Genomic DNA, 25511 nt, shown 5'->3' on the forward strand with positions numbered 1-25511 from the left:
ATCTAAGAGAAAGAGCTCAAAAGTCACCATACATAAGAAAATGCAAGCAGAAAGGTTTCTACACTGATCTGAAACTAAGAAGCATATATGCAGAAGGATGAGTTTCACTTGAAATACAGTAGATATGGACGCTTCTTAAAAACATCGGGTTCATTTTTAAGCAAAAGGTGAGTGGAAAGTCAGAAAGTATCTTGAAGACAATGGAAGCATTAGTTTGGTCAAAATCAGAAGGCCTGCTAAAATAAGCTTGGATAGAGAGTATAATCAAGTATTTCAGAACTAAAGAAATCTAAAGGTATTCTACAATATACTATAGGATTTAACCTATCTCCTCAAAACCTGTTTTCTAATCTATGTCTGACCCTAGTTTTCCATGAAAATTGCTTTTATTGAGGTCAGCAAGTACCAATGGCCTCCTAATTGCAACACCCAACAGGAATTTCATTCAATGTGTAACCTCCTCACCACTGCTCTGGATCCTTGCCTCTCCATTCACCTCAACTTCAAAGAATCACAATCCTGTCAATTCTCCCTGACTGATGCCTCATTACCTACCCCTCCCCTCTACTACCACAATTTAGACTCTCATTACCTCTCAGATAGGTGCTGTGGTTCTCAGACCTGCAGCAGCTGCTGCTTCTGGAAACTTCTTAGCAGTAAAGATTGTTGGGACCCATCTCAGACCTACTAAATCAGAAATCTTGAGGGTGAAATCCAGCATTCTACGATCTAAGAAGCATTCCATAGGCTTCTGATGTACACTGAAGGTCACACCCCTGGACTCAGTTATCACCTCTCCCCCATCTCCCCGCTTTTAGTCTCAGCTTCTCTATGCTGTGGCCAGAGTTATGTTTTAAAGTACAATTTAATCACTCCACTTACCACCTTCTGTGATAGTCTTCAAAATGTATGAACCTTTTTTTTTTTTTTTTTTTTTTTTGAGGCGGAGTCTCGCTCTGTCGCCCGGGCTGGAGTGCAGTGGCCAGATCTCAGCTCACTGCAAGCTCCGCCTCCGGGGTTTCCGCCATTCTCCTGCCTCAGCCTCCCGAGTAGCTGGGACTACAGGCGCCCGCCACCTCGCCCGGCTAGTTTTTGTATTTTTAATAGAGACGGGGTTTCACGGTGTTAGCCAGGATGGTCTCGATCTCCTGACCTCGTGATCCGCCCGTCTCGGCCTCCCAAAGTGCTGGGATTACAGGCTTGAGCCACCGCACCCAGCCATGAACCTCTTTTAAACATAAAAAGTTAATAGACATCAAAGGATAAATTATTTGTATTCTAATGCAACTTGAATTTGTACAAACATAAAATAATTTTATAAAAATAGCAGTAACTCCTTGTATTTATTGAGCACATACATCACTACTATTTTCTTCAAAGAGAACACAAAATCAATACAATGAACAACATTAATTAGCAATCAGTTTCTTCAAACTTAATCACAATGTCAGGTTTAATCACAGAAAGATGAGGACTCAGGCCTGGTTTCAGTTGTGAAACTTGGGGAAGTTATTTTACCTCTTTGTACATTAGTTTCTGTATCTGCAAAGTGGGCTAAGAACAGAACTAACTTTACAGGATTGTGAGAATTAGGTGAGTTAATATACATGAAGTTCTAAGAACAGTGCTGGGCACATAAAAAGCACTCTAAGAGTTTGCTGCTGCTATTATTACCATCAATATCATTATCAATATTATGTTTATGTAGCAAATATGTGTGTAGGTAAGCACAGTACCAACTGCTAATTGTCCCCCAATATTTATCCTTCCCTTCTCCTGCAGTAACAGAACCTCAGAGCTTTAGCTGAGCACATGTCCACACAGAACAAAGACTACATTTCCCAGCCTTCCTTCCCTCTAGATGTATTTTATTAATACATTCTCCTTGGAGAATGAACCTCCAGATTCTTCCAGGTGGTAGAGGGAAGCTAGAGATCTGAGGGGCTCCTGAAAAGATTTTCAACCAATTCTCCCTGTTCTAAAGCCCCACTCCATTCATCCCTATTCCCAGAAATATTTGATGTTGCCAATTCCTAAGCCTTTGGGCAATTCATTAATGTAAATCAGGCTGGTTCTTGGCTGCCCCACTGCCCACTCCAGATTCTGTTTTTCCAAGCCTCCTAAGCCCTTTACCTTCCAGCTTCCAGCATTTTCTTCAGGTTGTTTCCAGTCCCATTCTCCCCATCCCTGAGGATTTAGGCCTTTCCAAAAGAAGATCCCTTGATATTTTAGTGGGGTTTTGGGAGGAACAAAAGTAGATGCCTATGTTCAATTGTTTCTTTTTCCAGAAGTCTCAGCTGCCATTTTCTATCAAAATTCTCAAGGCACAATTTAATTCTGCCATTTAAATTCTAGCATAAATAAAAGAAACAAAGTTACCAGGCACTATTTTTACCATTTTATATTGTTATTTCATTCTTATGCTGTTATTTTACTTCCATGTAATTTTGCTTTGGCCTATGTATACTGTGATTTCCTTAAAGGCAGGGACCACATCTTTAAAATTTTAGTACTTTTCAGAGCAGTAGTCCTCAGACTTGGCTACACATTTCAAACACCTGGGGACCTTTTAAAACTCCAACACCCTGGCCACATTCCAAACCAGTAACTCTTGGGGTGAGACTGGCATGTCAGTATTGCAGCATATGGGCAAGGGAGGGAAGCAGTGCTGTGAAGCAAACAGCGTTGTAGCTGTCTGAAACCCATTTCAAATATTTTTTCCACATACACACACACACACACACACACACACACACATCCTAGGAAGGTAGATACCTTCCTAGGATGGCATCTCCAACAAGCTCTTAGAGCTAATAAATTGGTCTCTGTAACCAGGAAAATAACCCAAGTGACCCCAGGGCATACTAAAGAAGTGCCTTAGCCTAGACAAAGCCTGGTGGTGTTTATTACACTTTAACAGTAACTACCTACTTACTGTACCCACTGGTCAATGTGGTAATGGTATCAGTCAACACCAGCCTTTCTCTACAGAGCGTATTTCAGCCCACTACTGTCTTGTAATCTCTTCACAACTTGTGAACAGTTGGTCCAGCAATCACATCATATGTGTGAGTGGAACCAGGGCTATTTTAAATGGCCAGCTTCCAGTTCTGCAGAAACTATAAAACTGATCCAACCAAATAAAACTGATAGAGTTGCCAGGCAGCAGAAGCTCCAAAATATCTATATAAGAGGAGCTTAGAGAACCATTCTAGTTGGAAACAAAAGCCAGTGGGCTTGTGTGAAACTTACATGTTCACAGCAAGCCCATTGTTTTTACTTAGATTTGATGTATGCATGAGGTGGTTTGGGGGAAAGTCCCCTCAAGCACTCCTGATACCACAATGTTAGCAAAGGCAAGGACCACTGATTCATATATTACTGCACTATCGACACAGGCTTTTCTGTGTATGCTGCAGAGGCTGGACAACAGTCCACTCATGGCTGTGCACAATAAAGAAGAGGACAGGCAAGGCAAGACTCTGCCCAACTAATTGCTAAAGCCTCCACAAGAGGGATTCACAAGAAAAGATGGAGTCCACGTGGTGTTGAAGGGAGAAAACACATCAAATGCTAACAGCTGGATCATATCCCTTAGCAGTTGGACAGAAATTGGAAACCAAAACAGACACAAATAATAGCAGAAGGGGATCTACAAAAAATAAAACTGGACAAGAAAATCCTAATACATTATGTAACTACGCACAACTCTCAGAAAGAACGCTGCCTATTCTCTGATCCTGTACTTCCCTGGAACATGGAGATATTCTAGGGAAAATGAAAGGTGGGATGGAAATAACAACAGCAGTGGCACTACACTGCTACAAGATTAAACAGTGAAAGACCGTGCAGTAACTTGGCTGTTGTTCCCTTAGTAAAATGAATACTGTGCAGGTTAGTATCACTCAGACTGGTAAAATTGGGAACAAATTGTACTGAAATTTTACTTTACTGAAATACTTCAACGTAATGGGAGTTTAAGCTGGTTCATGAACTACCTTCTACTTCATGCTTTAAGAAAGAAAGAGGGTGAGCTAGAAATGAGGGCAAATTAAGTTAATCTGGCCAGAACTGAATGAAGGGAATGCTTCACTGAGACTATTTGGCTCAAATTCTGCTTACAAGTGTCTAAGAGAAATCAGAAGAGGCTGGGTAGGTTGGAAGTTCCCACTAGATCCAGGTTCCCCTCCTGATTCACCCTCAGCAAATTGCAGGATTAATTCAATCATTACAGAGAACACAACTAGTGCATTATATGTATGTCAAGATATCAAACTTTCTCTTTTCATATAAAGAGTCATGCATTGTAATCAGAGTTGTAACTTTCTTTGACATATTATATACTATAAAAGCTGAAGAGTTCTTGGACAGAAACTTTGCAGAATCTTTATTTGACAAAAGAAAAAGTGCCTTCTTCATGCAAATGTCTGAGTTGCCTGACTGGACTTACGAATTTGTTGAGAACACGGTAAGTTTTCCTTTTCAGATCCATCCTATCAGTGCTTAATTTAGATCTGAATTAATCCAGATCTGAATAAATTAAATGGGCTTATACCATTTAATATGCTGCATTTCTGCCTTTGAATACAGAATTAAGATGTTCCCTGAAGTGATTTCAAGTTTCCTTTTGAGTTTTGAGGAACCTCCACTTTTTTAAAGAAGGAAATGCTCAAATTCATTGTCTATAGGATATTGATTAAGGATGACTACTAGGTTTGTGTGTTTCCTTCTGGCTTAGAAACAAGTTTCTTTGTTTCGGCTAGACTCCAAGCTGGCAAAGACCAGAAAAGAGAAAAGATGGGTTAAATGAGCACCCTGCCCAGAAACTGAGAAGAAATTCCTTATTACTAAAGATACTAGAGTTTCCAAGAGCCAGTATTACAGAATAAGAATCCTTTGACTAATTTATGATTGGCTAGATGCCACCACTTCTGGCTGGTGGCCAGACGATCTATAGGGGAGGGATGACAGGATGCCACAAGAGAAGGTCAAGCATTTCATTGCTAAATCTGCCTTTGGGTGTAGCTGCTCACCAGGAAACTGAAAACTTTTTGTCCAACAAGCTTCACAAGTGACTTCTTAGCACATGACATTGCCAATCTTTACCTAACTGATCCTTCATCAACTCTGCCAATCAAAGCAACCGAGAAATCTCATCTATGTTAAATGGGAACAGAAAACAAAGCACTGTGCTCTAATCCTCTATGACTTTTGCATAGGCAGTCTCACTCAACAAATATCTGGCAAATGACATTAATACTGTCCTCCACGTAGAGCTGTTTTTATTGGCTCCTCCTAGTCTGACTGGAAAATAATTTTTCCTCGTGAACTTTATTATTATGTGACTTTATAACTGCATTAAGGCGATAACAGCGGATTTCCAAGACAGAATTAGAGGCACAGAATGTACTGCTGTGTAATAACCTACACATTTAGATTCAAACTTCCTGAGACAGTTAAGTGACTTCAGGTAAGTGACAATATCAACTCAATGTCTGAGAACAGTGTCAACGTGAAGCTGCCATATAGCTGCTATGATTATCATGTGTGCAACTCCTAGAAAGAGGAGCAGTTGAAATTTAACAGACTTTGTGATCTGTTTTAAGATGAACAAAACAGGATGGGAGAATACAAGCATCCCCAGATACTGACCAATCTGAACTGCTCCATAAAATTGTTATACTGATCCTTTTTCAGCCTTGATAATTTTAGGAATCTAAATTATCTGTACTTATTGATACTCTTCACTGGATTTTTTTTTTTAATTTTGAGAAATTTGGTAGAAATGTTACACTGATAATCTCCCAGACTTCTGAGAAATTGAAATCAAGGAACACGCGGCACCGTTTGAAAGAGAAAAAAATTTGTTCATAACTGGACTGATCTAAGCTACTCTAAGAATCTCTAAAATAGCACTGGCAGCAGGCCCATTTTTAATTCCTTCACCGCATGTGGTTTTTCTTTAAAAAAGAGAAACATGACTCTGACAAAAGATAAATAAACTTAATAGTCTTAAAGTTAGGTCAAGGAAACACAAAAGCAAAATTTTTTTCAACACTCCTCCTCCCCCAACACAGCCAATAATGCAGCATGGTAATCAAAAGCATGAAGAATAGAGAGATTCAGGATAAGCACTACTACATTTTTCAAATTTTTAAAAATCTGAAACTTTGTATTATTTTTATGTTTTTATTCCTATTCCTGTGTCCCAAAGGGACTCCTATGGCCTTCTAAAAGGTATTATTAGATCTGAAAGAAAAGTGCTAAATATACAGTTATAGTACTTAATAGTTCTATATTCTAATCTACCTTTATGTATGTGTCAGCTATACCTAGGAATGGCAGGAAGTTACACATTACCTGACATTCAACCTGAGCAATAATAGGTAGACAGTATTTATAACTCATCTTAGGATTAACATAATTCATCTTTTTAGTGGATAACATATTATGTTAAACTCTCTTAAAATTTCAATATATATTTGTATTTTATTTGATTTTATAATCTAATATTTATTACTCAATAAAATAAACTTCAACTATGTACATAGATTTCCCCATGACCTATGGTTGAAATGGGAAGTTTAAAACAAAAAGAAAAGCCTTGTAATCCAAAAATTAAAACTGAATCAGAAAATAAGCAATTCCAAATACACAAGAAAAGAAAATTCACTGGCTTCGATGTGCAAAAATTAGAAAGTGAGCTGTCAAAAATAAAACAATTAAAATATCTAGGGTGTACTAATTCAAGAAATTCTAAATACTGAAGGGAAAAAAAAAGTCTAGGTTCATCCCCCTGTTAAAGGTATCAGTCTAGAAGAGAATTTTCAGAAGACTAAGAATCAGGTTTGGGAAGCTAATTTAGCAACATCTTTCATATTACGTAGATGTGTGGCTTGAGGATGTGGATGTCATATTTGACAATGACAATATAAAACAAAGATCTTTTACTTTTTTAATACATATTGTTCTGAATAAAATATACATGGTCTCATTTTCTAATTCTTGTGAAGCTTAAAAGATACATGAATCAACTTTATACTTTCTGACAATAATTACCTATAATCCCATTTCTCCTTGTTCACCTTAATCCAAGCATATCTTCCAAGCCTCTGTTGGTGCTCACATTGGAACTGTTTTAAAAGCATGCCATTGTCAAATAAGAGAAAAACTGGCTTCAGGTCATTACGTTCTGACTGATGCTTAAAATGTCAAAGAGAACACCTGTTGGCAGCTCTAACATTTATTGTTTAATCGAGTAAGTGGAAAACAATGGTTAGAGCAGTAGTTCCAACCCAAGAATAACCTAATGCACTCAGAAAATCTCATTCACAAGAGAATCACAAAAATAGATTTTTTTCAAACTTTTTAATAGAGGTTTCTGATCGCTAGCTTCTTATTTCTTGAATAATCAAAACCCATGAGCTTTGTTTAATTAGAATTCCTTATCTTTATGTTTTACGTAAATTAGCTGCTCATTTATAAATGAGGGAAAAATATATAGTACAAAAAGCCTTGAACCGGGTTTTAGGAAGCATGAGCTCTAGACCACTTGCCACTGAGCAACTCCACCTCTCAGAATTTCAGTGTCCACATTACGTGGAAATAGATCAGAGTTTCTCAGCCTGTCTGCACTATTTCTTTTAGAGTCTGGGTCTCCTTCTATCACCCAGGCTAGAATGCACTGGTAGGATCACAGCTCATTGCAGCCTCAAACTCCTGGGCTCTCCTGCTTCAGCCTCCGAAGCAGTTGGACTATAGCTGTGTGCCACCCTGCTCAGTTATTTTTTTTCTTTAATTTTTTGTACAGGTGGGGGTCATCTTGCTATGTTGCCCAGGCTGGTCTCAAATTCTTGGCCTCAAGCAATCCTCCCAGCTTGGCCTCCCAAAGCATGAGGATTATAACTGTAAGCCATCATGCCCAGCCAGCTTCAACAGTATTGACATTTCGGTTCAGACAGTTATTTGGTGTGGCTGCCCTGTGCATGTTTAGCAGCATTCTAGGTCTCCATGCACCAGACAGTACCCCCCAAGGTATGACAACCAAGAATACCTCTAGACATTGCCAAAATCACCAGCAGTTGAAAACCACTAGACTAGATATACCCTCCATTTCTCCCCAGCTCTGATATCCTACAAAATATATTAAATATCTCATTTTCTTAAATGTTATTTGTTAAGCCACTGGTCAAGAGGCCAACAGTGAGAATTGCCTGAGGCAGGAGATTGCTTGAGCCCAAGAGTTCAAGGCTGCAGTGAAGTGTGATTGTACCACTGCACTCCAGTCTAGGCAACAGAGCAAGACCCTGACTCTTAAACAAATAAATAGAGAAATAAATGAATAGTGCTGACAGACTGATAAATTCTTATATAGTCTATATCCACGTCATATAGAACTAAAGTTCTGAGAGGTCAGTGTTATAAATTAGAGAAATTAAAATACAGTGACCATTTGTACCCATTCTAATTTTAGTAGTGTCTAAAATCTTTATTTGGAAAATCACAAAAGGTCATCAAAGCAATAAATAAGAAAAACTAAAGTAAATGAAGTATGCATCAATATGTTCATTCCATTTTCTATATTAACTCATTCAGCTGGATTTTTAAAATGAGATAAAAAGAAAGGCATATTGCATATAGCATACGGAAATTCTAATTTTTTAGAATTAATATACTGTTTTCCACTGTGGCTGCGTCACTTTACATTCCCACCAGCAATGCACAATGATTCCAATTTCATCCTCAGCAACACTTGTTCTTTCCTGTTTTCTTAAGCCATCCTAATGAGTATGAAGTGATACTCCACTGTGGTACTGACTTGCATTTCCTAATAATTAGTGATGTTGAGCATCTTTTCATTGGTAATTTATATATTGGCAATTTATATATAAATTACCAATTTGGGAGAAATGTCTGTGCAAGTCCTTTGCTTATTTTTTAATTGTTTTTTTTTTTGTAGAGTTTTAGAAGTTCTCTATATATTCTGGATATTAATCTCTTATCTGATACATGATTTGCAAGTATTTTCTCCCATTCTGTGAACTGCCATTTTACCCTGTTAATAGTGTCCTTCAAAGTACATGTTTTTAATTTTGATGCAGTCCAATTTATCTATTTTTATTGTTGCCTATACCTTTAGAGTCATATTTAAAAAGTCATTATCAAATCCAATTTCATGAAGCTTTTCCGCTACATTTTCTTCTAAGAGTTTTATAGTTTTACATTTAAGTCTTTGATCCATTTTGAGTTAATTTTTGTATATGGTGTTAAATAAAGGTCCAAATTCATTCTTTTGCACGTGAATATCCGGTTTTCCCAGCATCATTTGTTGAAAAGACTGTCCTTTCCCCTGTTGAATGGTATTGGCATCATTGTCAAAAATTAATGACCAGATATTCAAGGATTTATTTCTGGGTTCTCTATTCTATTCCATTCGTCAATGTTTGTCTTTTTGCCATTGTCACCCTGTTTTGATAACTATAGCTTTGCAGTAAGTTTTGAAAAAAGGAACTGTGAGTCCTCCAACTCTGTTCTTCTGAATTAAAAAAGCAGTGACACTACCAAATATTTGCACATCAGTATTTATAGCAGTCTTAGGACACAACAGGCAAAAGGCAGAAGCAACCCAAATATCCATCAAAAAATGAATGGATAAACAAAATGTGGTATATGCATACAACAAAATATTATGCAGCCTAAAGGAGGGAAACTTTGACACATGCTGAAACATGGATAAACCTTGAGGACATTATTATAAATGAAATAAGGTAGTCACAAAAGAACAAATACTACACGGTTCCACTCACATAAGGCGCTTACAGTAGTCAAATCATAGAGACAGAAAGTAGAATGGGTCCTTGCCAGGGACTGTTAGAGAGAAAATGAGGAGCTATTGTTTGATGGTTATAGTGTTTCAGTTTTGTAAGAGGAAAAAAGTTGTGGTGATGGATGGTGGGAATAATTGCGCAACATGAATGTACTTAATAACACTGAACTGTAAAAATGGTTAAAACAGTAAATGTTATGTATATTTGACCATAGATTTTTAGAAATAAATTTAATGTTTGTGAAAAAAGCACAGTAGGGAAAGAAAGGCGTATTAAACATGTTCATCTAGTTCTGCCAACATGTGCACCTTTGGAAAACAAAAGAACTTTGTAATATCAAGAGCAGTTTAAAGCTACTAACAATCCTTTAAAAATATTATTAATAAATATATTAGAAAACCAGATACACACCAACTTATTAATACCTGTTTTCACTCCGAATTCCTCAGTTAGACATCTCACAGTCTATACCTGGTATTCAATCTGCTTATATGTCATAAATATATATACTTTAATAGGGGAAATAAATCATGTACATATTCAATTTCCCTAAGGAATTTTCATGAATTTTATCCTGTTTTTTTCTTCAATAAGATTAGTTTCAACAACCCAGAGATCAAACCCCCATCTCACAGACTGCCATTCTACAATGGAACCCTGACACTAAATCCAAGAGTATGAGTATCACCCAAGTAATCCTTTCTTTGCAACAAGAACATATAATGGAAGGTCACTTTTTCTGTTAAAGACATTAATTTCATAATTCACAAAAAATATGTAAGAGCAAAGATTTTGCTTACAAACCCTAAATTTAAAACTTATGCTGGAAAAGCAGCCAGGTGCAGTGGCTCACACTTGTAATCCCAGGACTTTGGGAGGCGAAGGCAGGTGGATCACTTGAGGTCAGGAGGTTGAGACCAGCCTGGCCAACATGGTGAAACCCCATCTCTACTAAAAATACAAAAATTAGCCAGTCTCAGTGGCATATGCCTGTTATCCCAGCTACTCAGAGGCTGAGGCAGGAGAATCACTTGAACCCGGGAGATAGAAGTTGCAGTGAGCTGAGATCTCGCCACTGCACTCCAGCCTGGGTGATAGAGTGAGACGCCAACTAAAATAAATAAATTAATTAATTAATTAATTTAATTAAAGTTACGCTGTAAAAGGGACATCCTAAGAAAAAAATTAAATGCCTAAGGTACCCCATGGTTCCAAAATGCTATAACAACTGTATTCAAAAAAACCTCTAAATGTAAAGGAAATCAAAGCATGAAAAAACTGTGTTCCTCTTTTTAAAAAACAAAACCATAAAGATTACCTAAATGTATGCACTGGAAGAATCCCGGGGGACCACCTGGTCCTTTCCCTTCAATTTACTGATGAGGATACTGAGGTCCAAAGTCAACTCCCAAATATTGGTATATTACAGACAAAAACTTGCCTTCACCGAATGCCTGTCCTAGTTTTCCAACCTGACTTCAGTGTATTAAAGTATTTGGTTATACAATTTCAGTGATGTTTACATAAGAAAACAAGTAAGTGGTTATATTAGTTTTCCCAAGCTGCTATGACAGGCCACACTTGTGGTGTAAAGGAATGGATACAGTAATGGAAAAACATCAAGTCCCATGAAAAGGCAGATGTTTAGGCCTGTAGACTAATTCAAGAGGTCCTCAGCTATTCCTTTCCTCACCTAAATTTCCTCCAATAAGTGGGCCAAATATACACTAAGAACCACAACCAGGCAATAGTTCTATCAGTATAGAATAATGTTACAAACATACCTTAAACCTGACACACCAAAATCTTATTTTAATAACACACACACACTTACACTCTTTCTCTTTCTCTCTCTCTGAGAATGACAATAAGTGTGAATTTTGTATGTGCCATGAGGAATCTGTCTCATTACTTATTTGAATGAAAGCATGTGTGACACCAGGCACAGTGGCTCATGCCTGTAATCCCAGCACTTCGGGAGGCCAAGGCAGGCAGATCACCTGAGGTCAGGAGTTCGAGACCAGCCTAGCCAACATGGTGAAACGCTGTCTCTACTAAAAATACAAAAATTAGCCGGGTGTGGTGGTGGGCACCTGTAGTCCCAGCTACTTGGGAGGCTGGGGCAAGAGAATCACTTGAACCTGAGGGGTAGAGGTTACAGTGAGCCATGATCGCATTACTGCACTCCAGCCTGGGTGACAGAGCAAGATTCCGTCTTAAAAGAAAAAGAAAGAAAGCATGTGTGGCATTCAACATAAAATCACACATACCCTACAAATCAACTACCTTTAACTGCCCTCTCCCATTTCCTGCTTCCCCAGAGGTCCAGCTGTTGCTCCTAATCAGTACCTCTCATTATGTACAGTGGTTAAAGCTGCCATTTGGAATGCAGTGTTGATGAGGACATACTATTTTATTTCTTTTAATTTTCAAAGCACTCATACTATTTTGTTCTATCAAAGGACAAGGAAGAGAAGCAGTTTAGTGGGGCTAAATCCACACTCATCTGGATCGTCTGGAATACAAAATGCTTTATGTCTCTCTTCCTTTCGTTATAGCATTGCCTCTAATTATGGAATTCCTTCTTTGTCATATCAAGTAGTATTCAGCTTTACAACATATGTCAGTAACCCACAATCCTTCAAATTCCACCTTCTGATGGAATATAAAATGATGCCAACAGGGATGTTCTCATTTCAAAGTGTAGGCTGCCACCTACTGGCTGTGATCCTTTCTCACTCAACATTCAGCTCTCCCCAGAAAGAGAACTGATCTGGCACAGGGGTTTTATTTGCTACGTCATTTAATGCAGTGTGACTTGACTGTTATATTGAACTATATCAAGATAATCTTTCAGTTATTTTAAATACAAATTATCTTTTAAAAATCCTAAGCAGACAGTTATGCTTCTGTATAGCTAAAAATTCCTGCCCTATACTCAAAAGGGCAGATAATTTTTTTAAGTATGTTACTTTTTAAATATGCAAGAAAAATGTATTTTAATGTATTTCTCTTCACCCTTCCCTTTATTCTTCACTTCTGAAAACAGAAGCTCACTTACTCTCATTAGAGAGTATCAGCGATTTAATTTTTCATCTTGATCAACATCCTCAACCTGAAATTAAAGTGTAACTTCACTGCCCTAAAACTATGGTAAAAATTCACAGCAGCTGCTGACAATCAAGCTAAAAGAGTTACTTAGCCATTAGTTAGTTCAGGCTCCTGCCATGACAGGAAACATAAATGTGCAGGTGCCCTCTAAGAGCACTGCAGTTTTTCAAGTTAAGAGTTAGTTTCTCCCCATTTTAACCTATTTCTTAAGGAAAATAAAATGAGACCTAAATAATTAATGTGAGAGAGGGAAATCCCCTTCCTGAGACAGTGAGAGCAAAGGGTAAATTCACTCAACAGCATGTACTTCATAAATGCCTGATACAATATTAGGTCCTAGGGATCCATTCTGTGGAACAGCTTAAAGATCTGCTGCCTTTAGCAACTTTCTGGTGTGGAGTTATGGATTATAGTACAACTTTCAAGATTTAAGAGGTGCAGTGTGAATCGTGATAAAGAACTGTCTGAGTCTGCTTGGAGGGTCTGGAAGAGCTTCACAGGGGAACCTTCTGAAGAAGAAATAGGAGTCTACCAGGTAATCAGACAGGGGAGAGAGACCCAGATAGCAAGTGCAAAGGAAGAGAGAAGAAAAAACAACAGGGGGCTTAGGAGAAACAACCAGTAACTCAACATTAATTTTAACAAAAATTTTAAAAAGCTCAAGTTCCTAGGTCTGTAGAGTAAAAAGTAAAAAAATAGATAAAATAAATAAAATTAAAAGCAGATGAGGTCAGGTAGCTACGTAGGTAGTTCTCAAAGTCTTTGGTGGCTGGACGCACTGGCTCATGCTTGTAATCCTAGCACTTAGGGAGGCCAAGACAGGTGGATCATAAGGTCAGGAGTTTGAGACCAGCCTGACCAACACAGTGAAACTCCATCTCTACTAAAAATACAAAAATTAGCAGGGCATGGTGGCACACAGCTGTAGTCCCAGCTACTCGGGAGGCTGAGGCAGGAGAATCATTTGAACCCGGGAGGTAGAGGTTGCAGTGAGCCGAGGTCGCACCACTGCACTCCAGCCTGGGTGATAGAGCGAGACTCCATCACAAAAATTTAAAAAGTTTATAAACTTTTTAAAAAGTATTTTGTATGTCCTGCTAAGAAATATGCATGTTAAAATGATCGCACTGGCAACAAGATAGGGAATGGACTGGAGGGAGGGTAAGACTAAAAGAGTGGTGATTACTAAGAAAAGAAATAAAACTTTGCAGGCAGAGAAAAATTAAAGATCTGAAGTATCAGGGCAGTAAGAATGGAAAGGATGGGCCAGATTAGATACAACTGTACAACTTGACTGGATGTGGGGAACTAGAAAGAGGGAAGACATTTAGAATTTCCCCAGTGTCTGGCTTAGGTACTAAATGGATGGTGCTATATTCACCAAAAAAGGAAATGCACTAGGAGGCATACATTTGCTGGGTGGGTGTAGCAACCTGAGGTGTGGAAATGCTGAATTTGAAGTGACTGTCGAACACTGAGGTGAAGATGTGCAGTAGAAACTGAATACACAGATCTGAAGCTCAGAACAGAAGTCTGAACTAGAGATAGAAATTCAAGAGTCACCAGTGTATGAGCCACAGATGGCATGGATACAATGTCCCAGACAGAAGGGGTAAGCAGAGTGTCATGGATGAGAACCTGGGCAGCCAGCCAACAGAGGACTCAACAGCCTACACAAGTCCCTAAATGGATTTTTTTGGGGAGGAATAAATAAAGTAGTACATGTAATACACTCAGAACAGTACCTGATGCAGTAAGTGCTGAATAAATATTAGCTATTCAGAAAGCACATGGCATGCTACTACACCGAGTCAGACAAGATGGAATCGTGAGGTCTAGACACTGCTCCACTGGCATAGCTATACCAGATACAGAAAAGACTCAGTTACAGAAATATAATTCTGTGTTTGAAATATTAGTTAATATATATAAACATATTCAAATACAGTCTAGAAGTATATATACCAAGATATTTACAGTGGTTACCTCCAAGTTATCTCTGAAAACAACAATTTTTATTTTCTTTATGCTTTTCTGTATTTTCCAAATTTTCTACAATGTATATGCATCACTTTTGAAATCAAATGTGTAAAGATTTTTAACTATTTATTAAAGATCTAAAAGTGTGTAGCAGGAGTCTAAATGATCAGGAAAAATAATCTTTTGCCCAACTACCTCAAGCTCTAAGCAGGTATTACAAGTAAGAGAAAGCAGAGGAACTGAACCTGCTATAAATGGAAGAGAAAAGACGAAGCTGGAAGTTCCCAATAAGTGAGATGGAACATGTATGGGTTCTTGGATTTAAGTATAACATAACCTCAGAAACAGTGGAACAGAAAAAGAGATAACAACTAAAAAAAAAAAAAAAATCGTAAAGACCCTCCACTCCTCTTGCCCTGTATGAACACACCAGCAATATAGAGCAATGCCAAAGGAAAGAAGAGAGGGAGTTATCAGCTCCTCCCAGCCCTCACATGAACTGCTTTGCTGAATTCTAGATCAGATAAGACTAAGAGGAAAAAATAAAATGTCAAAAGGACTTCAAAGGTATCCCTAACAATAGGAGGTCAAAACACATTCCTTACACAGCAAGTCAGAAGAGTGGGAATTCAAAGATGGACCAAAATACACTCTTATGATTTTAACTGAGTCAAATGAAATTAATAAAAGCAATGTGCAGAAATCAATCACATGCCAATTAAAAGACATCAGCTGGGATAAAACACGTAAGAAGGATAATGTGATGGTTCATTATATGTCAACTTGACCAGGCTATGGCACCCAGTTATTAACATTTGGTCAAACACAGGTGTAGACGTTGTTGTGAAGGTACTTTTTAGATGTGATTAGCATTTAAATCAGTAGATTTTGAATAAAGCAGATTACCTTTTACAATGTGGGTAGGCTTCATAAAGTCAATATAAGGCCTTAAGAGAAAAGATTGCAGGTTTCCAAGCAAAAAGAAATTCAGCCTCAAGACTAAAACAGAAACCCTGCCTGAGTTTCAGGTCAGCCTGTTTGCCCTGTGGATTTGCCAGCCCCACAATCACATGAGCCAGTTCCTTAAAAACTAAACCCCTCTCCTCTCCCTCTCCCTCTCTCTTCCCGAAAAGATAAAATTTGCATTAATAAAGACCCAACAGGCAGAATCTTGAACTGGAGGCAACGGAATTGAAATTGACTAAGGCAGGTAGCAATAAAACACCAAAGGTTCTTGGACAGAAGAATGACACAATAAGCAATACATTTAATGATGATTATTTTGGAATCAATTACAGTGTATGCGTAATACAAACTAGATCAGAGGGATATTAGAAGACATTTGAGGAAATATAGGCTAAAGGATTCTGCAGGTGGCGTTGGAAATGAAAAGGAATTCATCTATACAATGAGGATATGACAAAAAATTTAGTAGGTATGTTTTGTATTTTTAAGATCTTTTAGTAAAAGTTTTGTCACAATACTATGCATACAGGTATTTACTTACCATATTTGTCTCGCAAGCCAACAGTGCATCTAAAGACTCCACCAAAGGCAACATCCTCACCAAATATTACTGAAAAACAGTATTTAAATAATACATTTTATTTAATAATTCCTAAATAATACTAACCATGAGAAATAAGTAATTTAACTGTTTACATTTTAATCAAAAAAGAGAAATGGACCATAGATCTATATCAAGGTTTCTCAACTTCTACATTATTGACATTTTAGACTAGATGATTCTTTTATTGTGAGGGCCTGTCCTGTGCACTGTAGATATATGGTAGCATCCCTGGTCTCTACCCACTGGATGACAGTTACTATACACATACACACACACACACACACAGTTGAGACAACAGAAAGTGTCTTGGCTTACATTGCTTACATTGTTAAACGTAAAGAGAGTTGTGGGAGTGGGGACTAAGATCACCCCCAGTTGAGAAAGAACCACTGATCTAGAATCTCATTTGTTTTATCCATGAAGAAAATGAGACCAGAGAAGTAGTCTGACTGGCCAAGTCAGAAAGCTAGAGGCAGAACTATGACTCATGCTCCAGACTTCCAGGCCTGTGGTTTTTCCTGAGACACAGTATACAGTAAGTCAGCCATCAGAAGAGCATTCCAAGCTAAGGGAACAGTCACAAATAGGAAAAGGATTTAGAATGTGTGAAGCAGAAAGGAGGCAAGCATGACGGACACAGTGAGCAAGGCAAAGAATGGTGTAGGTGGAAACTGGCAGGAGCTCTAAAATAGAGGGTATTCACAGAGCTGAATGCTAGTCTCATAAATGCACCTAACCAGTGTTTTCGACCATAAGAAAAAACTCACCCTTCTCTATGTTTGAATTTACTCATCTAGTTCAATCATTCGCAAGTAGCATTCAAAACAAATCAAGATCTAATCATCCTTTAGTCCAGCTCTCACTTTTCCCTAAAAAATAATGTTTTTCATTTAATCTTAAAACTACAGATTCTCAGGTGGAAGCCCAATGTATAGTAAACATATATGCACAAACACATATATAAACTGTGTATATAGATATATGTTAAATATATGTGTATGTAATACATATATGAAGTAAAGCCAATCAAATTTGAAAACATACAGTGGAAGAACAATTGGTTTGTATCAATAATTTAATAAGATGAAGATTAAGATACTTATAAAATTATATATAAATATTACAATTATTTCCAAAAAATATTACAAGTTGAATGACAATGTATCCCAAAGGGAAGCATAAAATCAAGTCTTCATTTTATAAATAAATAGTTGAATGAAAAGGTATTTTGTTTTTTTCTACATGCCAGAGAAACAGGAGTACACAGTAGGTTTTAATCCAGAAGTTATTAATATAATATCAGGACCACACATACTGTAAGAGAAAGCTGACTAGATGTTAAATATACATGAGAATTAACTGGTAAGAAGTGGACTAATTGCAATTTGATTATTTATCCCTAATCAGTTGAGTAGGCCTTTGAAAATTTCACGTAGATACAATGTTAACCATTGAGCTCCACATAAATATTTTAAGCAAATCTTCAATTCTGGAATTAACACAGCTACCACAATTCAGGCACAAATCAGGGTTACCTGCAGTAGGATCTTTGGCCAATGAGTTATCCAAGGCACTTGTTATTGACTGGAAAAGATTCATTTTCTGAGTTTGCCCTGTGAAAATCAAAAAAAAAAAAAAATCATTTCATACATTGTAAAATATGTAAAAACAACCAGTTTCTTAACAGTTAATTACAACAAGAAAGGTATTATGCAAATTGCTGAATTATTTACAATAATACTATAAGATACAAAAGCAATACAGACTTGTAAAAGCTTGTTAATGGGGAAAATTTTACGCATATTAAACAATTTTTTGTAAAAGTATAAAAAAGGAAGAAGGAATATAGCCAAGTGACTAAATATGTATAGACAGTAAGACCTATGGAAAGTCAGAAAAGGAGACCAGTCAAAGTGAGTGGTCTGGGAAGAAGCACAGACAGGTGTTACGAACCTAAGCCATCAGGAATGTGCATGACCAGTAGCATGTGTTAAATACGTCAACAACAAATGGTCATGGACCATAAAACAATAAGGAAGGCTAAAGATAAACTTTAGTACCCAGAACTGCTGGAGTTTGGAAAATATCATAATCTTATGCCTAACCACATCATATTTAGTCCTTCTTATTGTCTTATTACTTAAACAGAATATCTGCGTGCCAGTGTCCATCACCTAAATGGATTTTTTGGGAGGAATAAATAAAGCAGTACATGTAATACAACCAGAACAGTACCTGATGTAGTGAGTGCTGAATAAATATTAGCTATTCATTGTTAGATTCTGGACTCTGTCCATGTCCTTCCACCTTCACCTTAGTACTCTTCTGAATGGTATACAAAAGCTTCATTTGATAAACTTCTAAATGTTGGAATTCAGAAACATCATGACATTGGAGCTTTGATTCAAGCCTAGGTGCCGCCCAGTGCCCACAGTCATCCTAAAACTTTAAGTCAACTCCTCTGCAAAAGTACAATTCAGAGCACAGAAAGGCTTCAGCCTAAATCTCCTCTGAGCCAAAGGCCCACTCTTCATCCTAGTGCCTGATCTACATGCTGGTGGTCGCCTTAATACACAACATGCTAATAACAAGTCTTTTCGAAACCTGTTACTTACCCTGATCACTGCCCACCTAACCTCCACGCTATTCATTAGCCTAATGTGTCTCAACAGTCAAGATCTAATTCCCAGTGTGGGTCACAACAGCTACTGCTGTTGCCTTCAACTGTCTGACCATGGGACATTGGTCACTTGTCCTTTTCCTAGAGACCCATTTTCTTCCCTAGCCCAGCATTGCTCCACAGCAGGTTCTGACATATGACATCCTTCCTCTTTCCGTTATCCACCAATACCCCAGCCTTCTGATGTTCTCCCTACTCTGGTATCTAATGTCTCTCTGATCATTTCAACAGTACTGAATGCCTAGGCTTCAGGTCTTGACAATCCCCAGTCAGATACGTCCTCTGTCCTCTGTGCCCACAATCATAGCCTGTTTCTACTCTTATACTTGGTGGAGATAATAGGAATTTATTCAAAAATTATTTTATATCACCTGTGGCCAAAGATATACAATCATACCACATGTCCATGATTACTTAAAAATTTATTTTTCTTCAGGCTAGGGTTATATCACTTAATAGATACAGGCATACCTTGTCTTATTGTGCTTCATTTTATTTTGCCCTATAGATACTGCAATTTTTACAAATGGAAACTTTGTAGCAAACCTGTATCAAGCAAGTCTATCAGCATCAGAATCACATTTTGGTAATTCTCACAATATTTCAAACTTTTTCATTACTATTACATCTGTTATCATGATCTGTGATCAATAATCTTTGAGGTTACTAATGTAATTATCTTGGGGTGCCACAGCCTTCTGACATTCTGCCATGGCACCCCAAGACAATTACATTAGTAACCTCAATAAATGTTGGGTGTTTTCTCACTGATCCACTGACCAGTCATTCCCCCTTTCTCTCTCCCTTTCTTCAGGCTTCCCTATTCCTTGAGACACAATAATATGAAAACTAGGTCAATTAATATTCCTACAGTGACCTCTAAGTTTTCAAGTGAAAGGAGGAACTGCATATCTCTCACTTTAAATCCTAAGTTAGAAATGACTAAGCTAAGTACGGAAGGCATTCTGAAAGTCCAGAGAATCTGAAAGCTAGGCTTCCTGCACCAAATAGCTTAAAAGTTCTTGAAGAAAATTTAAAGTGTTATTCCAGTGAGCACACAAATGATAAGAAAGCAAAATAGTCTTATTGCTAATATGAAGAAAATTTTAGTGGTCTGATTAGAAAATCAAATCAGATACAACATTCCCTTAAGTCAAAGCCTAATACAGAGCAAGTCTCTAACTCCTTTCAATTCTATGAAAGCTGACAGCGGTGAGGAAGCTGCAGAAGAAAAATCTAAAGCTAGCAGAGCTTGGTTCACGAGATTTAAGAAGAGAAGTCCTAATGGTTGAACTAGTTTACAATCCCACCAACAGTGTAAAAGTGTTCCTATTTCTCCACATCCTCTCCAACATCTATTGTTTCCTGACTTCTTAATGATTGCCATTCTAACTGGTGTGAGGTGGTATCTCATTGTGGTTTTGATTTGCATTTCTCTGATGGCGAGTGATGATGAGCATTTTTTCATGTGTCTGTTGGCTAAACAGTATGGCGATTCCTCAAGGATCTAGAACTAGATGTACCATATGACCCAGCCATCCCACTACTGGGTATATACCCAAAGGATTATAAATTATTCTACTACAAAGACACATGCACACGTATGTTTATTGCGGCACTATTCACAATAGCAAAGACTTGGAATCAACCCAAATGTCCATCTGTGACAGACTGGATTAAGAAAATGTGGCACATATACACCATGGAATACTATGCAGCCATCAAAAAGGATGAGCTTGCGTCCTTTGTAGGGACATGGATGCAGCTGGAAACCATCATTCTTAGCAAACTATCACAAGAACAGAAAACCAAACACCGCATGTTCTCACTCATAGGTGGGAACTGAACAATGAGATCACTTGGACTCGGGAAGGGGAACATCACACACTGGGGCCTATCAGGGGGAGGGGGGAGGAGGGAGGGATTGCACTGGGGAGTTATACATGATATAAAGGTTATGCACATGTACCCTAGAACTTAAAGTATAATAAAAAAAAAAAAAAAGAAGAAGAGAAGTCGTCTCAGTACATACAACGGCAAAGTGAAGCATAAAGTGCTGATGGAGAAGCTGCAGTAAGTTATCCAGAAGATCCCACTAAAATCATTGATGAAGGCGGCTATACTAAACAAAAGATTTTTCAGTGGAGACAAAACAGCTTCTATTGGAAGATGCTATCTTGGATTTTCATAGCTAAAGAGGAGAAGTCAATGCCTGGCTTCAAAGGACAGGTGGACTCTTTTGTGAGGGGCTAATGTAGCTGGTGATCTGAAGCCAATGTTCATTTGCCATTCTGAAAGTCCTAGCACCCTTGAGAATTAGGCTAAATCCACTCTGCCTGTTCCCTTTCAATGAAACAACAAACTCTGAATGATAGCACATCTATTTATATCAGGGTTTCAATCAATGAATCCAGGAGCTGGTTTTTTGAAAAGATCAACAAAATTGATAGACCACTAGCAAGACTAATAAAGAAGAAAAGAGGGAAGAATCAAATAGATGCAATAAAAAATGATAAAGGGGATATCACCACCGATCCCACAGAAATACAAACTACCATCAGAGAATACTATAAACACCTCCATGAAAATAAAATAGAAAATCTAAAATAAATGGATAAATTCCTGGACATATACACCCTCCCAAGACTAAACCAGGAAGAAGTTTAATCTTTGAATAGACCAATAACAGGCTCTGAAATTGAGGCAATAATTAATAGCCTACCAACCAAAAAAAGTCCAGGATCAGACGGATTCACAGCCGGATTCTACCAGAGATACAAAGAAGAGCTGGTACCATCCCTTCCTCTTGAGGGAAGTCAGGGACCCCAAGCAGAGGGTCCAGCTGAAGTCACAGCAGAGGAACATAAATTTTGAAAATTTAATGGACATTTAACAGTTCCCAAATAATACTTCCATAATTTCTTATGCCTGTTTTACTTTAATCTCTTAATCCTGTTATCTTCGTAAGCTCAGGATGTACGTCACCTCAGGACCACTGTGATAATTGTGTTAACTGTACTAACTGATTGTAAAACATGTGTGTTTGAACAATATGAAATCAGTGCACCTTGAAAAATAACAGAATAACAGTGATTTTTAGGGAACAAGGGAAGACAAGCATAAGGTCTAACTGCCTGCAGGGTCGGGCAAAAAGAGCCATATGTTTCTTCTTGCAGAGAGCCTATAGACATGCAAGTAGGAGAGATATTGCTAAATTCTTTTCCTAGCAAGGAATATTAATATTAATACCCTGGGAAAGGAATGCATTCCTGGGGGGAGGTCTATAAACGGCAGCTCTTGGAGTGTTTGTCTTAGGTGGTTGAGATAAGAACTGAGATACGCCCTGGTCTCCTACAGTACCCTCAGGCTTATTAGAGTGGGGAAAACGCCGCCCTGGTAAATTTGTGGTCAGACCAGTTCTCTGCTCTCAAACACTGTTTTCTGTTGTATAACATGTTTATCAAGAAAATATGTGCACAGTTAAACACAGTTCCTTATCAGTAGTTCTGTTTTGCCTTTTATCCTGTTCCCTCAGAGCTATGTGATCATTATTCTGCTTTTTGCCCTTTGAAGCATGTGATCTTTGTACCAACTCCCTGTTTTACACCCTCTCCCCTTTTGAAACCCTTAATAAAAAACTTGCTGGTTTGAGCCTCAGGTGGGCATCACGGTCCTACCGATACGGGGGTTATGTGATGTCACCCCCGGTGGCCCAGCTGTAAAATTCCTCTCTTTGTACTCTTTCTCTTTATTTCTCAGCCAGTCAACACTTATGGAAAACAGAAAGAACCTACATTGAAATATTGGGGGCGGGTTCCCCCAATACCTTCTGGAATTATTCCAATCAATAGAAAAAGAAGGAATCCTCCCTAATTCATTTTATGAGGCTAACATCATCCTGATACCAAAGCCTGGCAGAGACACAACAAAAAAAGAGAATTTTAGACCAATATCCCTGATGAACATCGATGCGAAAATCCTCAGTAAAATACTGGCAAACCAAATCCAGCAGCACATCAAAAAGCTTATCCACCACAATCAAGTTGGCTTCATCCCTGGGATGCAAGGCTGGTTCAACATATGCAAATCAATAAATGTAATCCATCACATAAACAGAACCAATGACAGAAACCACATGATTATCTCAATAGATGCAGAAAAGGCCTTCAACAAAATTCAACAGCCCTTCATGCTAAAAACTCTCAATAAACTAGGTATCGATGGAACGTATCTCAAAATAATAAGAGCTATTTATGACAAACCCACAGTCAGTATCATACCGAATGGGAAAAAAACTGGAAGCATTCTCTTTGAAAACTGACACAAGACAAGGATGCCCTCTCTCACCACTACTCTTCCAACATAGTGTTGGAAGTTCTGGCCAGGGCAGTCAGGCAAGAGAAAGAAATAAAGGGTATTCAATTAGGAAATGAGGAAGTCAAATTGTCCCTATTTGCAGATGACATGATTGTATATTTAGAAAACCTCATCGTCTCAGCCCAAAAGCTCCTTAAGCTGATAAGCAACTTCAGCAAAGTCTCAGGATACAAAATTAATGTGCAAAAATCACAAGCATTCCTATACGCCAATAAGAGACAAACAGAGAGCCAAATCATGAGTGAACTCCCATTCACAATTGCTACAAAGAGAATAAAATACCTAGGAATCCAACTTACAAGGGATGTAAAGGACCTCTTCAAGGAGAACTACAAAACACTGCTCAACGAAATAAGAGAGTACACAAACAAATGGAAGAATATTCCATGCTCATTGATAGGAAGAATCAATTATCATGAAAATGGCCATACTGCCCAAGGTAACTTACAGATTCAGTGCCATCCCCATCAAGCTACCAATGACTTTCTTCACAGAATTGGAAAAAACTACTTTAAAGTTCATATGGAACAAAAAAGAGCCCACATAGCCAAGATAATCCTAAACAAAAAGAACAAAGCTAAAGCTATCATGCTACATGACTTCAAACTATACTACAAGGCTACAGTAACCAAAATAGCATGGTACTGGTACCAAAACAGAGATTATAAACCAATGGAACAGAACAGAGCCCTCAGAAATAATACCACACATCTACAACCATCTAATCTTTGACAAACCTGACAAAAACAAGAAATGGGGAAAGGATTCCCTATTTAATAAATGGTGCTGGGAAAACTGGCTAGCCAGGTGTGGAAAGCTGAAACTGGATCCCTTCCTTACACCTTATACAAAAATTAACTCAAGATGGATTAAAGACTTAAATGTTAGACTTAAAATCATAAAAACCCTAGAAGAAAACCTAGGCAATACCATTCAGGACACAGGTATAGGCAAGGACTCCATGACTGAAACATCAAAAGCAATGGCAACAAAAGCCAAAATAGACAAATGGGATCTACTTAAACCGAAGAGCTTCTGCATGGTAAAAGAAACTACCATCAGAGTGAACAGGCAACCTACAGAATGGGAGAAAATTTTTGCAATTTACCTATCTGACAAAAGGCTAATATCCAGAATCTACAAAGAACTCAAACAAATTTACAAGAAAAAAACGAACCCATCAAAACTTGGGCAAAGAATATGAACAGACATTTCTCAAAAGAAGACATCTGTGCAGCCAACAGAGACATGAAAAAATGCTCATCATCACTGGTCATCAGAAAAATGCAAATCAAAACCACAATGAGATACCATCTCACACCAGTTAGAATGGCGATCATTAAAAAGTCAGGAAACAACAGATGCTGGAGAGGATGTGGAGAAATAGGAACGTTTTTACACTGTTGGTGTCAGTGTAAATTGATGCAACCATTGTGGAAGACAGTGTAGAAATTCCTCAAGGATCTAGAACTAGAATTACCATTTGATCCATCAATCACATTACTGGGTATACATCCAAAGAATTATAAATCATGCTACTAAAAAGACACGTGCACACATACATTTACTATGGCACTATTCACAACAGCAAAGACTCGGAACCAACCCAAATGTCTATCAATGATAGACTGGATTAAGAAAATGTGGCACATATACACCATGGAATACTATGCAGCCATGAAAAAGGATGCATTCATGTCCTTTGCAGGGGACATGGAAGAAGATGGAAACCATCATTCTCAGCAAACGATCACAAGGACAGAAAACCAAACACTGCATTTTCTCACTCATAAGTGGGAACTGAACAATGAGATCACTTGGACACAGGGCGGGGAACATCACACACCAGGGTCTGTTGGGGATTGGGGGCCTGGGGCAGGAATAGCATTAGGAGAAATACCTGATGTAAATGATGAGTCGATGGGTGCATCAAACCAACATGGCACATAACCTATTTATCAAACCT

The 25511-nt window shown here is 38.0% G+C and overlaps 1 protein-coding gene across 1 annotated transcript in view; it reads right to left on the reverse strand.

Moving 5' to 3' along the window:
* Positions 1–25511, reverse strand: part of BCKDHB (branched chain keto acid dehydrogenase E1 subunit beta) — a 259485-nt gene that overhangs the window by 220804 nt on the left and 13170 nt on the right. The window contains 2 exon segments of the mRNA XM_033235574.1: positions 16426–16494; positions 18024–18101. Coding sequence (XP_033091465.1) covers positions 16426–16494; positions 18024–18101 — 147 coding nt within the window.

The sequence above is a fragment of the Trachypithecus francoisi genome, unplaced genomic scaffold, assembly GCF_009764315.1.
Source record: "Trachypithecus francoisi isolate TF-2019V2 unplaced genomic scaffold, Tfra_2.0 Lachesis_group15, whole genome shotgun sequence".
Taxonomy (NCBI): domain Eukaryota; kingdom Metazoa; phylum Chordata; class Mammalia; order Primates; family Cercopithecidae; genus Trachypithecus; species Trachypithecus francoisi.